The 18,449-nt window shown below is 45.9% G+C and overlaps 1 protein-coding gene across 7 annotated transcripts in view; it reads right to left on the bottom strand.

Moving 5' to 3' along the window:
* The window catches only part of NEBL (nebulette), a 743,048-nt gene that overhangs the window by 308,858 nt on the left and 415,741 nt on the right, over positions 1-18,449 (bottom strand). For 2 of the 7 annotated variants that reach the window (XM_069211783.1, XM_069211782.1), the window contains one exon: positions 8,249-8,367. The exons of 3 other annotated variants lie outside the window; for them this stretch is intronic. In XM_069211783.1, the coding sequence (XP_069067884.1) occupies positions 8,249-8,305 (57 nt within the window). In that variant the 5' untranslated portion in view covers positions 8,306-8,367. Of the gene's footprint in view, positions 1-2,845; positions 2,918-3,009; positions 3,205-8,248; positions 8,368-18,449 lie in introns of those variants that run through there. 2 more of the 7 variants (XM_069211780.1, XM_069211785.1) reach the window with 2 other exon arrangements.

Genomic DNA, 18,449 nt, shown 5'->3' on the forward strand with positions numbered 1-18,449 from the left:
CAATAAGCTCCCTCTCCTCACACAACTTTTTGGAGCTTGACCACAGTGTAGCTTTCAATGTTGTTAAGATTCACTGCCATTCTTGCAAAAATCACAAGCGCGGATTGTGAGGATAGGAGCGAAATGTAAGGAAAGTGAAAAAATTCCCAATTAGAAATAGAGAATAATGTAAAAATCTATTCCCACGTCAGATTTTAAAGGTATTTTGGTTTTACACAAGTCACTGAGTGGCACTGCAAATCACAAATTCTGAATCCCACCCCTGAACACCAGTGTATGGACTGTGAGCATTATTCGAGGTGGGTTCACATCCCCCCTCAGCTAATACTCCAGTTTCGTACACCTACCCTACCAATATCCCCGACATGCCAAAATTTTGTAAAGGCTTGCATGCCCCATTTGCTTATTACCAAAAACAAACCGTTTTGCAATGTACTCACATTCCAAAATTGTAATTTATTTAAAATAGCCTCTCCAATTATGCTGTAAAGTCACAGACTTCATAAACGAGAACTAAACACTTCCCCTGTCCTTATCTTATAAACCAGGCTGCAATCCATCTTTTGGGGAACAGTGGTCCTACCAGAAACTACGCACAGTTAATTGAGGCAGCAGAGGGTGTATTTTTGATCTGCGACTACGGCTTGTATTAATACAGTTAGAGGGAAAAGAAAAAGCACGAGGGCGTTCGGAAGGTCTTGAAAAGAGCAGCCCTCTGAAAGTATCCTGCATGGGTATCAGCTTTTCCTGCACAGACTGATTTGTATTCCGCAATCACTTCCTCTTGGCTTCTTTGAACGCTAACGTGTTCTCATTAAAAGATTACATAGACCCTTCTGTGTCAGTCACGCAAGAGCGCTATCAGAGCAGTTCTATTTACAGACAATGCCGCAACACTTGTGTCTAAGTGACAGGGCAACGAAATATTTCCACAAGGACTTTTTTTTTGCTTTTTCTTGCGCTATTTGTGCTTTTTTTCACCTAAACTCACAGTTCAATTACATCCTTATTACTTTTCTAACAGGACTGTCCAAGCGTCGCTTAACCACTTCACACAGTCGGCGGCTTTCTTTCCCAAGTGTGTACCGCACACACACATGCGCAGATGGTGGTGACAGAAAAAATACATAAGGGCGATGAATGGAATGCTTGACTTCACCAAAGGTAATTGGCCGCATTTCAGTCCATCGTTTTTGAGCCTTTTCGTCACTCCAGGTAGTTAAAATAATAATCACATAAGACTCGGGTGCCTTTCAAAGTGGCATCAATGAAGTTGTGAAAATATTTAAACTAGAGATTTTTTCAGAGAAAACTAAAGCTCTGATATCCACCCGCAGACAAAAACCTTGTGAATTTACTTCGCCAAATAACACTCAAAAGTGCAAAAAAGTAACTCCATAGGTATATGGGAAATTTGAAAGTGTAAACTACCAGTAGGAATAATAACATTTTGTATGTACAAATTTAACTATGTTTGTGCCACAGTAATGAAAATAAATGTGGCCCAATAACACACTATTTACAGCAACTATACTAATAATCGCACAGTCACACATTTATTACTATAGCACAAAAGTCCGATTCAAGATTATTACCGCAGTGCAGCAAACGACATCAGAAAATCAATATTATTTCCATTCACAATGCATGTAACAATTACTTTTCACAGGCAAACAAGTCTTCTAATGCTCATTAGGCCTCATCAATTGGTATTACCTTGCCGCACAAATGTAACCCCTTGTATCCTGCCTCTGCTTGAATACCCTTTGTTAAAGACGAATGACAAATGTTTGCAGCATAAACCATGTATACAAAGGCACAGGGTGTAATATGCTATATATTTCCAGAGTTAAGGTAGGAGAGGAGCATCATGACTATTTCGCTGCTTCACCTCTCATAGGGCATAACCATTCCACACACTGAACAATGAGAATTATTTGCATTTTACACCCTGCAGATCTTCACATATACTATATATGTTTAAACGTATGTCTGTAATGAGAAAAAAGTACAAAAACATATACAAATAACTGATAAACATGTTCTCTATATTTTGTCTTGTTTGATGTACACTCTACCAAACTGAAAAGTTCTCAACATACATATGCCTGCCACTTCTAAGCATTAACACTTAAAGGGAGCAGCCAGTGTAGAGGACTAAAACAGTTCTCTATATCCAGTCCTTCATCTATATAAATCAGCAGTAACAGGTATTCTAGACCAGTAGTTCCTAACCTGAGTTCCGAGGACCCCTGGTGGTCCGCAAGGCCTACTTAGGGGTTCTGCAACTGTTTTACAAAATCAAACAATATTTAAATGAATACATTAAATTTATTAAACTATTTATAAATAAAGAGACAATTGAAAATGGAAAAACGTCTTCTATATTTGATTGGTAAGTAAAATGATATTACAATATCTGAGCATTTGTTTGTGTATACTCTTTTTGTATTTTTTTGTATTGTTTTGAGTTTGAAGTCAAAGAAAATGCTTAGGCTAGGGGTGACCAGCTTCCATTAGTTATACAGTGGGGCTCCACAGATTCCAGTTATAATTCACTAGTGGTGCACAGCAGTCAAAAGCTTAAGAGCGCTGTTCTAGGATGTGGCTAAATTTGATGACATCAGCTTGGGTTTTGAGTGGTAGTGTGACATCATTTACTGGATGTGCTCTGAATCTGATTAGGAATGTCGAGAGTCACCCAGTCGTTATTTACTAACCTGGAAAGACAGATGAGTTAGAGGCCAGCTTATTAATGAAGCTATCACTCTTAAAGATCTCACAAAACATTTATGGCAATTTAAACTGCAAAACATGCGATTAAATGGCACATGTAGTCACCTACATCGCTTATTATTTCAGTGCATTTCTTGGCAAACTCGATATTTCTGTCTTCAATAACAGGATTGGGGAAAATCTGTAAAAAAGACCGAAAAGATATTGCGCGTTCAGCAGGGTGATAGATGAACGGATGCCGCTGCTTTCATGGGGTGCAGGTGCAATCGGTACCTTCACGTCGTCGACGCTCTCATCTTCCCGGGTGTCTACGATGGTTGGGACCCGCATGTCTCCTCCCCTGCTGTCCTGCAGAGAACCTCCGTTAAGCTGCGAACAAGGCGTCCAGGCAGCGAATGGCCAGTCCTACAGCGAGCCTAAGGCCACTGCAGATGGGCAGTCCCTTCTCGAAATGTCACTTTTCCAAGGCCCCTTCTTTATTTAGACCGGACTCGATAGCCCTTATCTACAAGCCAGCTCGAGTGCACACAAAGGCAACAAACTTATCCCAGCTAAACGAGACACAAAATATTTAGATCCGTTTCTAAATTGAACACTTCATACATTATTCATGACAAACCGAGGCATCATTTGGTATCAATTTGGCAACGGGAAAGTCTAAAACAATGGTAACTATTTGTGAAATAAAAAAGTTCAGAGGTGACTTCTGAAAGGTGCGTGGCGGGCTGCCCGGCAGTGGGCCTGGAGTTATCTGAGGCGCAGAGCCTGTTATCACAGCGGCGCTCGCTTCCACAAAGGCCAAATATGGCATTCACCGGAGATAATGGCAGCATCTCGCCTTGCTGGGGCAACCCAGGACTACTGCCCGCCATCACAGCCTGACTAGCAAGGGAGTTTAAACAAAAACAATTCCTTTAACCGATTGATCCCGCTACTAATGCCACATGACGACTCGATTTGCTATAATCCTGGTACATAGGAGAATTTCAAGACTGAAGGTTTACCTCATAACTTGGAGGAGACCTAGGGGAAATAAAAAATAAAAAATAGTGCATCTACACATCGTGCGCCAGTTTTCTAGTGCCTACGTTCAAACTATGTACATTTACATCAATGCTTGGGACCTGTTAAAATGAGTACATTTGCACCTGTCCACAGCAATTTGTTTAAAGGTTCAGATTTGCTGCTTTCTTTGCGAGTTCATCCCAGGCGTATGATGTATTCAACGCAACAAGGTGTTTCTACCTACTACATACATTGAACCTCTCCATTCTATTTTACATGGACAGATAATGACCGCTTTTGATGTAATCCCTAGGTTAATGCTGCAACAAATGTTCTGTATACTGATTTACACACAAATGATTCATTGTCTCTGTATGTGTGTGTGATGTAAAGTGCTTCAACACCCTATGCTGGTAAGAGAGGCGCTATAAAAAAATTAAATACATGTGTGAGAGTGGCTATGAGAGATAAGAGGCACTGTTTGAAGGTGATGGTGTGGGAATCATTGAAGAGCCCTTATAAAGATTGCCATTACAAATAAAACAATTGAATATATAATGAAATATATGTTGTAGAATGCACTGTTGTTGCCATTTTTCCCAAATGTTCTTGAGAGAGAACCCCCAAGGCCCATTGCATTGGTCAGGCTCATTCATTATGCACCCTAGAGGGGCTGGTTTGACACCATTTGCCGGGGCTGCTTTGGGTTCCCAGTCTAGCCCAGCCCTAAATTACAAGCAAACCTTTACCCTGGTCATAGTTTCTAAAACAACAGTACAAAACATGCTAAGACATATAGACCAATATCTCTAATGGGAAAGAGAAAACTACGTTTCACCTTGCATAGTGCTCCTAAAAAAGACCAGACTGGCTGAAAACCAGACTCTCACACATATGACTAGTTTGTAGCAATATAGTGTCCAGGTCTCAATAACGAGTGAACCCTAAATTAAAGATTCTCTCAGAAACACCCGTTTGTGCAGTAATCTCAATTACAGATGGTGAGATATTTATTACGCCCATTACTTAAGCAGTGACTGAATTGCATTTCAGCTGGTCAAGCCTGGTGACATTTAATGGGGGAACAGACCGAGTAAATGACTGCAGAAGCGGATTTTGGTACTAAGGGCCAGATGTAGCAAAGGGTTTTACCCATTTTGTGTCTATGGGAAAATGTGTTCGTACATATTGCCCTGAAAGCTTGCATGTTATTCCACATTCCACATTTTTGGACTGACCATGTAGTAGGTTCTTCGTATTGCGCTTGCTAAATTCGGAACACTAGGGTATCGGTTTTTATCGAGTGTAATAAATATCACCACCCTGTCCAGGGCACTCGTAATTAAGGCCGTGATCGATAGATATGTGTGCATCAGTTCATTTGAATAATCTTCGGGGATTTAATGTGATAGTGTTTTTGTTCTTCTATAACATTGCAGGCACGGTCTAGTCCTATAGAAAGATGGCTGGCGTTGCTCTCTTCATTCAGGATAGACTGTCCATTTTGGGTCGGGACACAAACAATTTGCATATGTTTGTCACAAATGTAAAGACGCAGGAGAGCTGACAAATTGGATGCAAATACTCAGAGCAACTACCCGTGGTTTGAACTAATTCAAGCATTATGCACACATTACTTTTTGCTAACTGTATCAGCCTAATTATAGAATTCTCTGACATAGGTCCCCAGCTCTTTGCTAAAATGGACTCAAACTGCATATCAGCATTGAGGTCTCAACATGTTTTTATTTGCCTGCGACAAGGCCTAGATTTTTCGCTGGACCACTTTAAGCGTTGCTCCGACTCATTTGCATATTGCTGGTCCCTGTGTATAATTGTTTATTTTAACTACAACAAATGGAATGCAGGTGGTGTAATTACCTGTTGCAACAGATTAACTGAAGCATTTCCATTCATCACATTTTTTTTCTAAGCGATATAATACTTGACAGAGGCCGAGAAAGCCAATCTAAGCAACTTTTAGAATATTAACTGAAAACAAACATAGGCTGAAGCATGAACACATTGCATACATATGATTTGCGGATGAAGAAAATCTTGTTGTTTGAATCTACCTTTTTGCAACAGTTTCTTCCTTGATGAGTGAGTGTAAGGGGTGGCTGGTTAGTGTTTGAATATGAAAACAATCCATGGGGTGGAGCAATGAGGGTACAGATGAATAATGTGTTGGGAGGTTAAGTGAATGGATGGATAAATGGATGAGTAACTGGGTTCATGTAACAACGATTAGACAATTAAGTGATTGCGCTTGAGAAATTGAGAGTGATCGTCTGATGACTGAAATTGGAAAACTTCACCTTTGAAGTGTATGTCATTGGGATAACCCTCATTTGACTACCGACTTCTTTTTAAATGAATGTTGAACATAAGATGTAGGATGGCTGCTGTCAATAGAGAAAACAGGCTGAGACCCATCCTTCTTCTTCTTCTACCAACTTGCTTCTTGGTCTCTAGGGTTTGTGAAAAGGGAATATACACGTTTTTCTACCAGAACAGGCACGTCGAGCATCGATTTGCCTGTAGGCATGCATTAACCAACTCTCATAGTGCCTTCTGTGAGTAGTGCAAGGCCCATTTTACTCTCTAACTCCCCTTCAGGAAAAAAAAAAACACTCCAACTTGGATTTGTGGACTTCAAGTCGGCACTAGAACTAAATTGAAATTGCCTAATATCCAGCTGCTTAAGAGTGAGTTCCTAAACTGGCAACACCCCGCAGTAATGGGAATTGCCTTATAGATAAAGACATGCAAGGATCCCTCCTATAAAATGCTTCCTGAATGTGGGCCTCAATGGTTACTCTTCCTGGGAAGCTCACTTCATGCCTTTGTACATTTTTTTTGTTAACTTGCTTAACTTTTTGTGATCTCACACTTGCCTGTTCTCATTACCCACTGGTTTGAAACTGTTGTGGTATGAGCAGAGACCCATGTCTTCCCCCAGTGAATGTGCAATTGAAGATGTTGTCTCCAACCATATTTGGTGGTTCCCTGGACCTGCCTTGCTGTGCAGTGGTCTAGCATGTGCTTGCATAGTAGCCAGATCCAGAAACTCTAATTGGTGCATCTGTACACATTTTGATCACTTGGGCCAAAATTCCAGTGTTAACTAAGGGCCAAACTCCCAAGCACCCTCTGGCATACCATCATTTGCCCCCCTGGATGTGAATATTGTGACCCTATGTTGCTAGATATTCTAGGCTTTAAAATAGACATATCTCAGCACACCAGCAACCCCAATCCTGAAACCAAAAAGTTCTGGTCCCATACGTCTTGCTGTATATTTTGATTATGAACAGCACAGTGTCAGGTAGTGTAGTGTTTGTAAAAAATATATATATCATGTGTAACATGGGTACTTACTGACGGACCGTTATTTCGTGTGTGATATTTTGTTGCTTACAGACTTATGACATTTAAAGTCATGTGGTTCTTCTATTTCTTTATCATATATGGTTCTTCTATTTCTTGATCATATATTAATATAAAGTGTTATTAATTTATCTTTTGATACAAAATAACAATTTCGACTGGACACTCTATTTGAAATGGGACTGTGTTAGCCCAGAACTAGTTCCAAAACTACACACCACGTCTTTTGAGCTAGGCTTTGACTACTTAACCAATCAAGGACAGTTAGACCAACTTTTCATTACTGACCAAGTACCAAGCGTCCTGGATAATGTTAAATGCTTGTAATCTTGCATTTGATATTAATATGTTGTGTCGAGACTGCAAGGATTTGGGAAATATTGACAAAGAGGAGGAGGAGAGGCATATTTGAAGCAGCAACATGCACACGCACTTTTGCCATACATGGGCACACGTGCTGAGGATTGTTGTAGTGCTTATGCCTTGATGCCATGAGGCCTACCAAAGAACCTACATCCTTCCATTTCAGCATGTCCCTGACCTCCCCCTTAAGCCTGGGTGTATCTCAAGAAGCAACTACCGAGAAATGAGATGGTGATGGCTGCCCTGATCCCAATGCAGCAGTGGAGTCTGAATGGGAGTCATGGTGAACAACATTGGCATCATACCAGCTGTGAAAATTGGTGTAATTGAGTACGTTTGAGGGATACCTACTCCATCCAGCATGCAGCTAACCAGTAGGTGAGAAATTGCTAGGAACTGAATTAGATAAAATAGATATTCCCACGTTTATATTTTCCTCGAACTCCATTGGGTGAACGTTGTGTGCATTTTGGTACAATTAGGGTTGAAAAGCATTACGATCTAGGCTGTTCAATGGAGTATAACATACCTGCACACTCATTTGGCCGGTGATAAATCCAAGTAATTCAAGTCACAATAGAAGGCTGTAATTGGTATGAAAAGTCAAACATGCCTCTCAGGAACAGGTCTTCTTAGACTTTAATGTGTAAAGTATACACATGTATGTTTCCCTTTCCCCATTTCTGCCAGACATCAGTTGCCACTAATATAATGATTCATCACTGTTTTTGTCGCACAAAAAAGCTCCACTTACCCACATTTTTGCCGAAGATGGACTATCAAAAGTGCTGCATTCACAATGTTGGTACATCTCATCAACAAAGAACAGAATACAGCTGCCTCACCAATTTGCTGAGCATGGACCTCTGGTGCCTGAAAGGAAAAAAGCCTTCATTTAAAAAAAGTTAAACTCAAACATCATGTGCCGAAGATAAAATTCATTTACATAATAGGCATACTAAAACAAACACCTTTTCCAGTGATGTTTTGAAAATGTTTCAGAGAGTCAGTAATAGTTTAATAAACTGTTTTAAAAAATAAAAGGTAACAATACCAGATATATTATTTTACTTAATCTGACATGAACTGGATTTAAATGTGGAATATGAAATAGGATCAATTATTATAATGTTGAGAATGAGGTATAACAGTAACGAAAACAATATCAAACAAGCATTTACAATGCAATGGGTCTCACGTTTGCTTGAGTTAGAGCTATTAGTGTTGTAAATTCCTAACTGGAATCTTCTTGCCACATGAATTGAAAATGAAAAGTAAAACATTTGTCATAAGCAAGTCAATTGAAAGCACCACTGCCGCCGTGAGCATTAATGGCTCCCTGTGTGAATGTCTAGAAAGGATCGTGGCTGGTATGAAAGGCAAACTGAATCCAAAGGAGGGGCCATCACGCTACGTCACGCTTCCTCCAGTTACAGTAAAATCGGCTTGGATGGAACTTAGCACACAAAGGAAGGACATTTCAGACATGCACAACAAAGAATGAATAGCAGTAGTGGGCATGGGGAAAAGCCCACAGAGAGATTACAACAGGCCAGAGCAATTTGCACGCTCAACCCTAAAAAAGATAAAAGTAGAAGAATTAAAGATGATCCTCGTGTTTACGAATGCAGAAGTCAGCCTTCTCGTTCAAGTTGGACTAAAAGATCATTTAGAGGATTCAATCTGAGCGATGAGAATGGAGTTAGCCTGTAGGAACACGAGACAGCCCCTCATAATTATCAAATTAGCACCTCGGTTAAATAAGGAGACATCCTAATGGTGATATTATATAGGATTTTAAAAGGGTATATGGGAATATTGGAGACGTTTTTCACCTAGAGGTTCTGAGTGATATCAAATAGACATTGACAGCAAAGCTCACGTTGCATATGATGTCACCCAGAAACTCGAGGTGAAAAAGATACCTGTTATTCACAGTTTACCCATTTATAATTTTATGTTTTATATCCCATACCAAATTAATCTGCCACTGCTTCCACCATGTACAAGGGGATAATGCATTAGTGAGACAAATATGTATAAAACTACACTCCATCTCCACCAAATTGAAAAATAAACACTTGTGGCCTGATGTAGCGTTTGGCAGAGGGAGTAATGTGGCAGGTATCGCGTCTGTCGTATTACAATTCCATTGTAGCCTATGGAACTTGTAATACGGCAGAAGGGATATCTTTCACGTTTGTGATGGAGTAACGCATCTGCCAAATTCTAAATCAGCCCCATTGGTCATCTGCCAAACAACCCACCACCCTCTGAAAAAGCCTCCACCACACATCTCCAAATATAAAAGAAATATGAATGAATTTCTGCCCTCCACGATCAACACCCTCTGCATCTACTACCTCACCCCACCACTTTGAGTAAACTAGGTTAAAAATACCTGACTTTCTGCCCTCTATCCCACCCCCATCTCTAATAAACATACAGAAAAAAAAATTAACTGAGTTCCTGGAACCCATCTCTACCACCCAACCCCACTCTCTCCCATCTCGAAAACTGCACTCTTCACTCTCACACTAATAGCAGAGAGCTGACCACACCGACAACGCCTCTGTAAAAGCCACCTGTCAGCTCGTACTGATTTCTCCTCTCTGTGCTGATCTATGGAGACCTGCGCTGATTGTGGAGAAGTCGCACATCACTGACCGCATTTTTGTGCCTTTCTCGGGCTTGTGAACCCTGAGTTGAGGTGAAAGAAGGGGGTGTGACTGTCAGCTGCCATTTCACGATTATGTTCTAGGCTCCAGAGACCTAGTTGAGGGGCAGAACAAAGGGAAAGAAAGTTCGTCCACTTTGTCATGTCACAACATATGTTAACCACTTTGTTTACCAACTGTTGTGATGTCATGCTGTTAATAAACAAATTTTGATCCAGTTTTTCAGGGTAATGGTTTTCAATAGAAGCTATGCACTGCAATTACATTATTCAACCAGTTAAACCCTAGCAAACCAACACGGCCTTTGAAATGGATAACTGATAGTCCAAACACCGTTCTTGTGCAATGTCCATTTTATGTAAGAAACGTATAGAACTGACACATGCACCAAAAACGGGTGTGAGGACATTGCAGTCTAAACACAATAAGAGAAAGGAAGGCCAGAAAATGTGTCTTCCTCCTTGGAGCTTCTTCTATTAAAAACGTAAGTATAGCATGCCAACAAATGCAGTACATATATAAAGCCATAGATTTAGCATAATGTATTCATTTCTAAAAAAAAAAAAAACACAGCACATATTACATATGTACTGAAGTTTACAGCCTATATCCAATGTGTGAGATCTTTCTTTTTGTCTAGACATATAGGAATTTATAGTTGAAGGGTTTTTAAGAACCTTTACGGGCACCAGAGCAGGGAGGATACAACAGCAGTAGGCAATCTTAGCAGGTATGTCTCTGTGCTGTTTGACATTGGTGCAACACAGTGCAGCAAATGTTGCTGTTGCACTGCGAGAAAAAAATAGTAATTCTGTCCCACTAAGTGAAAAATAACAACAGCTTTTGTGATTGTTTTCTCCTAGCACAGCCTGAAAATCATTGAAGTTCAGATGCTAGACATTATGCTTTAAGCCTGGAACTGTTCATGGGTTATCTCAGACTCTTTATTTACTTGAGGATTAGGCTTTCTCTGGGGAACTTTCATCTAGCATCCTGCTTGAGCCTAAGTGATACATATATTGTTTCAATGCTGGATCTGCTAAAATGGTTTAAAAGTGCCTTGCGTTCGCCACATTTACATAGCAGCTAGAAAACCCTTGCCTTGACTCCAAATATTTCACTCTTCCTATGAGACTATAGGAAATCTTGTAGGGAGTCAAACAATCCCAACATGACTCTCCAGTTACCATGCGGAATCCACCTGCATCATTCAAGGTCAATAAGGAGCTATTTACCTACCCACGTTTAAAATAAAACTTATAGCAAGTAGTATAGTCATTTCCTGCGAGCAGGACCTCTTTTTGTGGTACAGTCAAGTAGATCAAGGGAGTGGTTTGCTCTTTTCCTAGAATGCGTTGTGAACTAGAGAAGTCCAAACATTCCAGAATTATTTTTTACTGTAGGTTCTCCTGTATAAACGGCAATGTTCACTCCTGACACGTGCGCCTAAGAGGACAGACCGTTAATTTAATGGTGTTTGCACGGAACACCCTGACTGCACTGATATGATATATTACCAGCTTGTGGACCTATTATTATAAAACCGGACCTAGGGGGTCATTACAACATTGGCGGTAAAAGCCGCTTACCGCCGGGCAGAACACCGCCAACACACCGCGGCGGCTGCGGAATTCCGCCACAGCTATTATGACCCACATCTCGAAATCCGACAAAATTCAGACACCCACACAAGTCCGCCACACCAGAGGTCAGTGATAAACTGGAGAAAACAAAACCTCCACCGTCACGCCAACAGGAATACGCCCACGCTATCACGTCCCATGAATCCACGCGGCGGTCTTTCAACCGCGGTATTCCATTGGCGGTACACACCGCCGCGCTCAAAATACACACACATATACAAAACACAGCCACATTGGACAATTCGAAATACACACACCTGATACACATACACACACCACTCCCACACACCCATTACAATATAAAACACACACCCACATCACCCACAAACCCCTACTACCAAAAATTCAGAAAGAGGGCCAGAGAGAGACACCACCATCCGCAAACTAGCAGCCACAGGCAATCAACACCATCACCCACACTACTTCCACGCACAAAACACCACACACCACTACATATCACCACACTTATCACCACACACACTACCCCACACATCACCCACACCACCCCATGGCACGGCAAAGACACCCCAGGTTCTCTGAGGAGGAGCTCAGGGTCATGGTGGAGGAAATCGTCCGGGTAGAGCCACAGCTATTTGGATCCAAGGTGCAGCACACCTCCATAGCTAGGAAGATGGAGCTATGGTGAAGAATAGTTGACAGGGTCAATGCAGTGGGACAGCACCCAAGAAATCGGGACAACATCAGGAAGAGGTGTAACGACCTACGGGGAAAGGTGCGTCCCGTGGTCTCAAGACACCACATCGCTGTACAGCGGACTGGCGGCAGACCCCCACCTCCTCACCCACAACTAACAACATGGGAGGAGCAGGTCTTGGCGATTCTGCATCCTGAGGGCCTCGCAGGAGTCGGTGGAGGAATGGACTCTGGTAAGTCAAACCTTTAACTATCATATCCCCCACCCTACCTGCATGCTATCACAGACCCCCACCCTCGCCCCCTCCCCTATCACTCCAACTCCTCACAAATGTCCTAATAACACAAACCACACATCCCAACACCAAGCCCTGCATGACACAACAAAGCATGGACACCCATCACTAAAGCATGCCCTCTGCACATACCCATAACACCACCCTCAACCATCATCACACAAGCCCCCACACAGGAATGCTAGCACTGGGGTACACGGTCACCCACCCATTGCACACCATGACACACACAGATGCAATAATCATGCTTTTACACCCCTGCAGGACCCTACCCAACGTCACCAGACAGTAGGGTCCATACATCTCCACCCCACCCACATAAGGGGCCCACAGTGATGACAGCATCTCTGTCCAACTGGATCTAGATGACCAGCCCGGACCATCTGGGACCTCAGGACAGTCGGTTCCCCTCACACAGGCACAGCCCACCACAGACCTTCCACCCTCTGGTAACACCAGCACAGCACCCACCCAGCAGGCCCATACCTCCGTCCCCAGGACATGTCAATCAGCTGTGTGTCCACCACTACAGGGAACCCAGGATAACCCACCACCCCAACAACAACAGGGACCTGGGGGCAGTGGCAGTGGGCACACGGTCCAGGGGACGGAGGCACAGGAACACAGGGGAACTGGGAGGGCTGCGTTGCGACGGGGGGGACAGGCCAAGGAAACCCACTCTCCACGAGGCCCTCTCCTCCATCATGGGAGCATACCACCACTCCCAGGAGACAATGGCAACGGTCCTGGCCAAGTTTCAGGAGACCCAGCGCTTGCAGGAGGAACAGTATATGGGGTTCAGGGAGGAACTCAGAACCATCAGCTCTGCCCTGGGCACCATCATAGGGGTGCTGAAGGAAATACTTAACACCAGGAGGGACACTGTGGCACTACAAGGGGCCCCTGACACTAGCATGGACGATGAACTACCCACCACCTCCGCCGGCGCTAGTGGACAGGAGGCACCACCACAGGACCACCACACCAGCACCCCACCCCCTGCAGATGGAGAACCACCTCGCAAGCGGTCCCTGAGATCCAGGTACAAGACAGAGCATGATGCCAAGACCCCCGCCAAGAAATGAGACCACCCTGATGGTCAAACCACTGTCCCACTTTGTAACCCTGTCTATATTGGAACTGCCCCAGCTCCACTTCCTATGCCCATATGGGCAATGCACCTGTGAGACTAATAGACTGGACTCTGCCATGGACATTCCTCCACCATCTCCACTCACCATTTTACTACCCCCTCCAATTTTGAGCACTTCAATAAACACCCTTGAAGCACAAAACAATCTGGAATCAGTCTGTGATTTCGAAATTGTGTATTAGCAATGCCAGTGACAAAATGCTTTTTCAAATGTTATGTCACACATCTCAAGTCCATGAGGAATCTAAGCAGATGACACACGTTGGAAACCACACCTGTGAAACCGTAAGGGAAAGCGACAACTCAGTGACCATACACTGGTTGAAATCGACAGACAGGATAGAGGTAGAAGTGTAAAAGTACTTGTAGTAGGCAGGAATGTTTTCTCACCTGTGTGTCACTGAAAATATTGCTGGATGACTGAGTCCCTGTTGTCAATGTCTTCTTCCTCTGCTTCTTCCTCATCACTGTCCACAGGCTCCACAGCTGCCACAACACCGCCATCTGGACCATCCTCCTGCAGAAAGGGCACCTGTCGTCGCAAAGCCAAGTTGTGAAGCATACAGCAGGCCACGATGATCTGGCACACCTTCTTTGGTGAGTAGAATAGGGATCCACCTGTCATATGGAGGCACCTGAACCTGGCCTTCAGGAGGCCGAAGGTGCGTTCGATCACCCTCCTAGTCCGCCCATGGGCCTCATTGTAGCGTTCCTCTGCCCTGGTCCTGGGATTCCTCACTGGGGTCAGTAGCCATGACAGGTTGGGGTATCCAGAGTCCCCCAATAGCCACACCCGGTGCCTCTGGAGTTGACCCATCATATAAGGGATGCTGCTATTCCGCAGGATGTAGGTGTCATGCACTGAGCAAGGGAACATAGCATTTACCTAGGAGATGTACTGGTCTGCCAAACATACAATCTGTACATTCATCGAATGATAACTCTTCCGGTTCCTGTACACCTGTTCACTCCTGTTGGGGGGGACCAAAGCTACATGGGTCCCATCAATGGTACCTATGATGTTGGGGATATGTCCAAGGGCATAGAAGTCACCTTTCACTGTAGGCAAGTCCTCCACCTGAGGGAAAACGATATAGCTCCGCATGTGTTTCAGAAGGGCAGAAAACATTCTGGACAACAAGTTGGAAAACATAGGCTGGGACATCCCTGATGCCATGGCCACTGTTGTTTGAAATGACCCACTTGCAAGGAAATGGAGCACTGATAGCACCTGCACTTGAGGGGGGATTCCTGTGGGATGGCGGATTGCTGACATCAGGTTAGGCTCCAACTGGGTACACAGTTCCTGGATTGTGGCACGGTCAAACCTGTAGGTGATGATCAAACTTCTTTCCTCCATTGTCGACAGGTCCACCAGCGGTCGGTACACCGGAGGATGCCGCCATCTCCTCACATGTCCCGGCGGATGGTGCCTATGAAGGACAACAGCGACCAAAGAGTCAAACAACTCAGAGGTATGTACCCACAGTCTACCCAGAACACCATTAATACACAAAATGTGGCCTGTATTTGTGTTGTGAGACAAGGCCTAGGTATGTGTGACGCAGTTGGTAATTAGGCCATGTGGGCCCCTGAAATGGCGGCTGCCTGATCTCTAAAGCGGGACAGTGTGATGTGAGGTAACTGCGCTGGCGTTGTACACCGTCGCGGTAGGCGGTTGAAGACCGCGGCGCAATGCTGCATTGGTTAACATTGGACCCTATGGGTCCCAGGAGCCAATGACGATGTACGCCGGCGCTGATGGTACGCACCGCCGCGGACGTGACCACCGCGGACGTGACCGCCATTTTCTAGCTGTTGAATCACTCGATACCTGATCTTCGACAGGAGAGGACCTACACTGCAAGTGCTGCTGTGACCTCGGTCTGGAAGAGACAAATGCTTGTGCGTCTGGGGAAAGGGCCCCTGCCTTCACTGCAGAGGAGTTGGAGAAGCTCGTCGACGGGGTCCTCCCCCAGTACACGCTACTCTACAGTCCTCCAGACCAACAGGTAGGTACACAGGGAGCATGTTGTATGGGCTATGCTTGTGTGGAGAGGGATTGTTGTAAGAAGGAAGGGGGCACAGTTCTGCGTGCATGAAGGACTGTGAATACATGTGCCACATGGCAAGGGTAGGGATGTGGGCCACTCACTTTGATGGTGCAGTTGGTAATGACTTCTCTTCTTCCCCTGTACATGTCATGTAGGTCAGCGCCCACCAGAAGAAGGATATTTGGCGTGCCATCACCAAGGACGTCCGGACCCTGGGGGTCCACCACAGACGGAGCACCCACTGCCGGAAAAGATGGGAGGACATTCGCCGCTGGAGCAAGAAGACGGCGGAGGCTCAGCTGGGGATGGCCTCCCAACGTGGGAGGGGTGCCCGTCGAACCATGACCCCCCTGAGGTTCCGGATCCTGGCGGTGGCCTACCCGGAGTTGGATGGGCGCTTGAGGGCATCACAGCACACACAAGGGGGTGAGTACACTCTAATTCAGCTTACTTTGCCCACAGTGGAGGTGTCTGGGTGGGGGAGGAGGGCTGTGGGTTTCCCTAGGCCAGGGCGAGTTCCGTAGGCTAGGCCCCTTCGTAAGGCATGGCCCTGTGGCCACCAGCACCACCTCTGTAGAGTGCCAAGTACAGCTATTCATGCACCTGTGTCATCAATGTGTGCAGATGTCGTCCATAGCCTTGTAGGCCATTTCCCAGGAATTGCACTGTAAAGCCCAAGAGCGCGGCATAGTGCAGGGGGCTGCTGTGTCATTCTTGTCCGCCAACGGTATCAGTAAGCCATGCACTCAAAATGTCTTTCTTCTGTTCCCCCTCCATCCTTTTTGTGGTCTCCCTGTTCTTGTGTGCATTAGCATCATCAGGCGGAGGAGCAGTGGCACCGGAGCACGAGGGAGCTGCATCCCACATGGCCATGGAGGGCCACACTACGGACTCTGAATACACCAGTGGGACGGAGGGTGAGGGGAGCACCACAGCGGGGACAGGAGCTGCAACCAGCGACATGGACTCGTCCTCCGATGGGAGCTCCCTTGTGGTGGCGGCAACATCTGTGCCCCCCACTACTACAGGTACAGCCACCACCCCCCCACCGCACCGCCCTCCCAGCAGCCCCTCAGCCTCCACCCAGTGCCCGCTCACCCAAGAGGGTGGGCATTACCTTCACCCCAGGCACCTCAGCCCCTGCCCCTGTCACCTCAGCTGCCCTCAGTGAGGAGGCCGTTGACCTCCTCAGGTCACTCACTGTTGGGCAGTCTACCATTTTGAATGCCATCCAGGGTGTAGAAAGGGAGTTGCAACAAACCAATGCATTCCTGGAAGGCATTCATTCTGGTCAGGCGGCCCTTCATCGAAACTTTCAAACTCTGGCCTCAGCACTGATGGCAGCCATTGTCCCTGTGTCTAGCCTCCCCCCTCCAACTTCCTCCACCCAGACCCAATCCCCTGTACCTCTGCTTATCCCAAGCACACCATCAGACCAGCCTGCGCACACCTCACCACACAAGGGAAGATCAGGCAAACATAAGCACCACACATCCCACAGGCACTCACGCAAGCATCACACACATACAGACACACCAACATCCACTGCCTCCACTGTGTCCCCCTCCTCCTCGTCTCCCTCCTCCCTCCCAGTCTCGTCTACACTCACACCTGCATGCACTACCACTACAGCCACTACGTCCCGCACCAGCACACCCACCACCACACCCCACTCACGTGCACTCACCACCCCCACTACCATTCACACGTCCCCTGTGTCCTCTCCCAGTGTGTCTGTGACGCCCCCTCCCAAGATACACAAACGCAGGCACACACCCACCCAACAGTCACCCACCTCACGACAGCCTCCAGCGCATGCACCTGCACCCAAAGCCACAAAACGTACACCTCCTACAACCACCACCTCTTCCTCCACTCCCAAACCCCCTCCAGCTACCCGTCCCAGTGTCTCCAAACAACTTTTCCTGTCCACCCTTAACCTATTTCCCACCCCCACCCCGTCCAACTCATAGGTCCCGAACTAGCACCTCAGCCACAAAATCTCCGGGACCAGTGGTGCCTGTTGTTACAAGTTTGTGGAGTGCACTGGCCACCAGGCCAGCCAGTGTATCATGGAGCCACAGCACAGCCAGTCCCCCCCCTGTGAAGCACCAGAAGTTGGACAGTGCCCGGCGGGAGAGGGGGAAGACTCCAGCCAGCAAAGCCGCTCACAGGGGTCCCTGGGGGAGTGTCGACTCAGCTGTGACTCCTCCCAAGGTGGGGAAGAGGCAGAAGAAATCTCCAAAGTCTGGGAGGAGCAGCACGGCGGAGAAGACCGCCATCATCCCCGCTGGCCAGGAGGCCTCCACCAGCCCCATCGTCACTGCCCAGGAGGCCACCGCCAGAGTCACTGCCCAGGAGGCCACCGCCAGAGTCACTGCCCAGCAGGCCAGCCCCATCGTCACTGCCCAGGAGTTCTCCGCCAGCCCCATCGTCATTGCACAGGAGGCCTCCGCCAGCCCCATCATCACTGCCCA

Source organism: Pleurodeles waltl, chromosome 10 (assembly GCF_031143425.1).
Source record: "Pleurodeles waltl isolate 20211129_DDA chromosome 10, aPleWal1.hap1.20221129, whole genome shotgun sequence".
NCBI lineage: Eukaryota > Metazoa > Chordata > Amphibia > Caudata > Salamandridae > Pleurodeles > Pleurodeles waltl.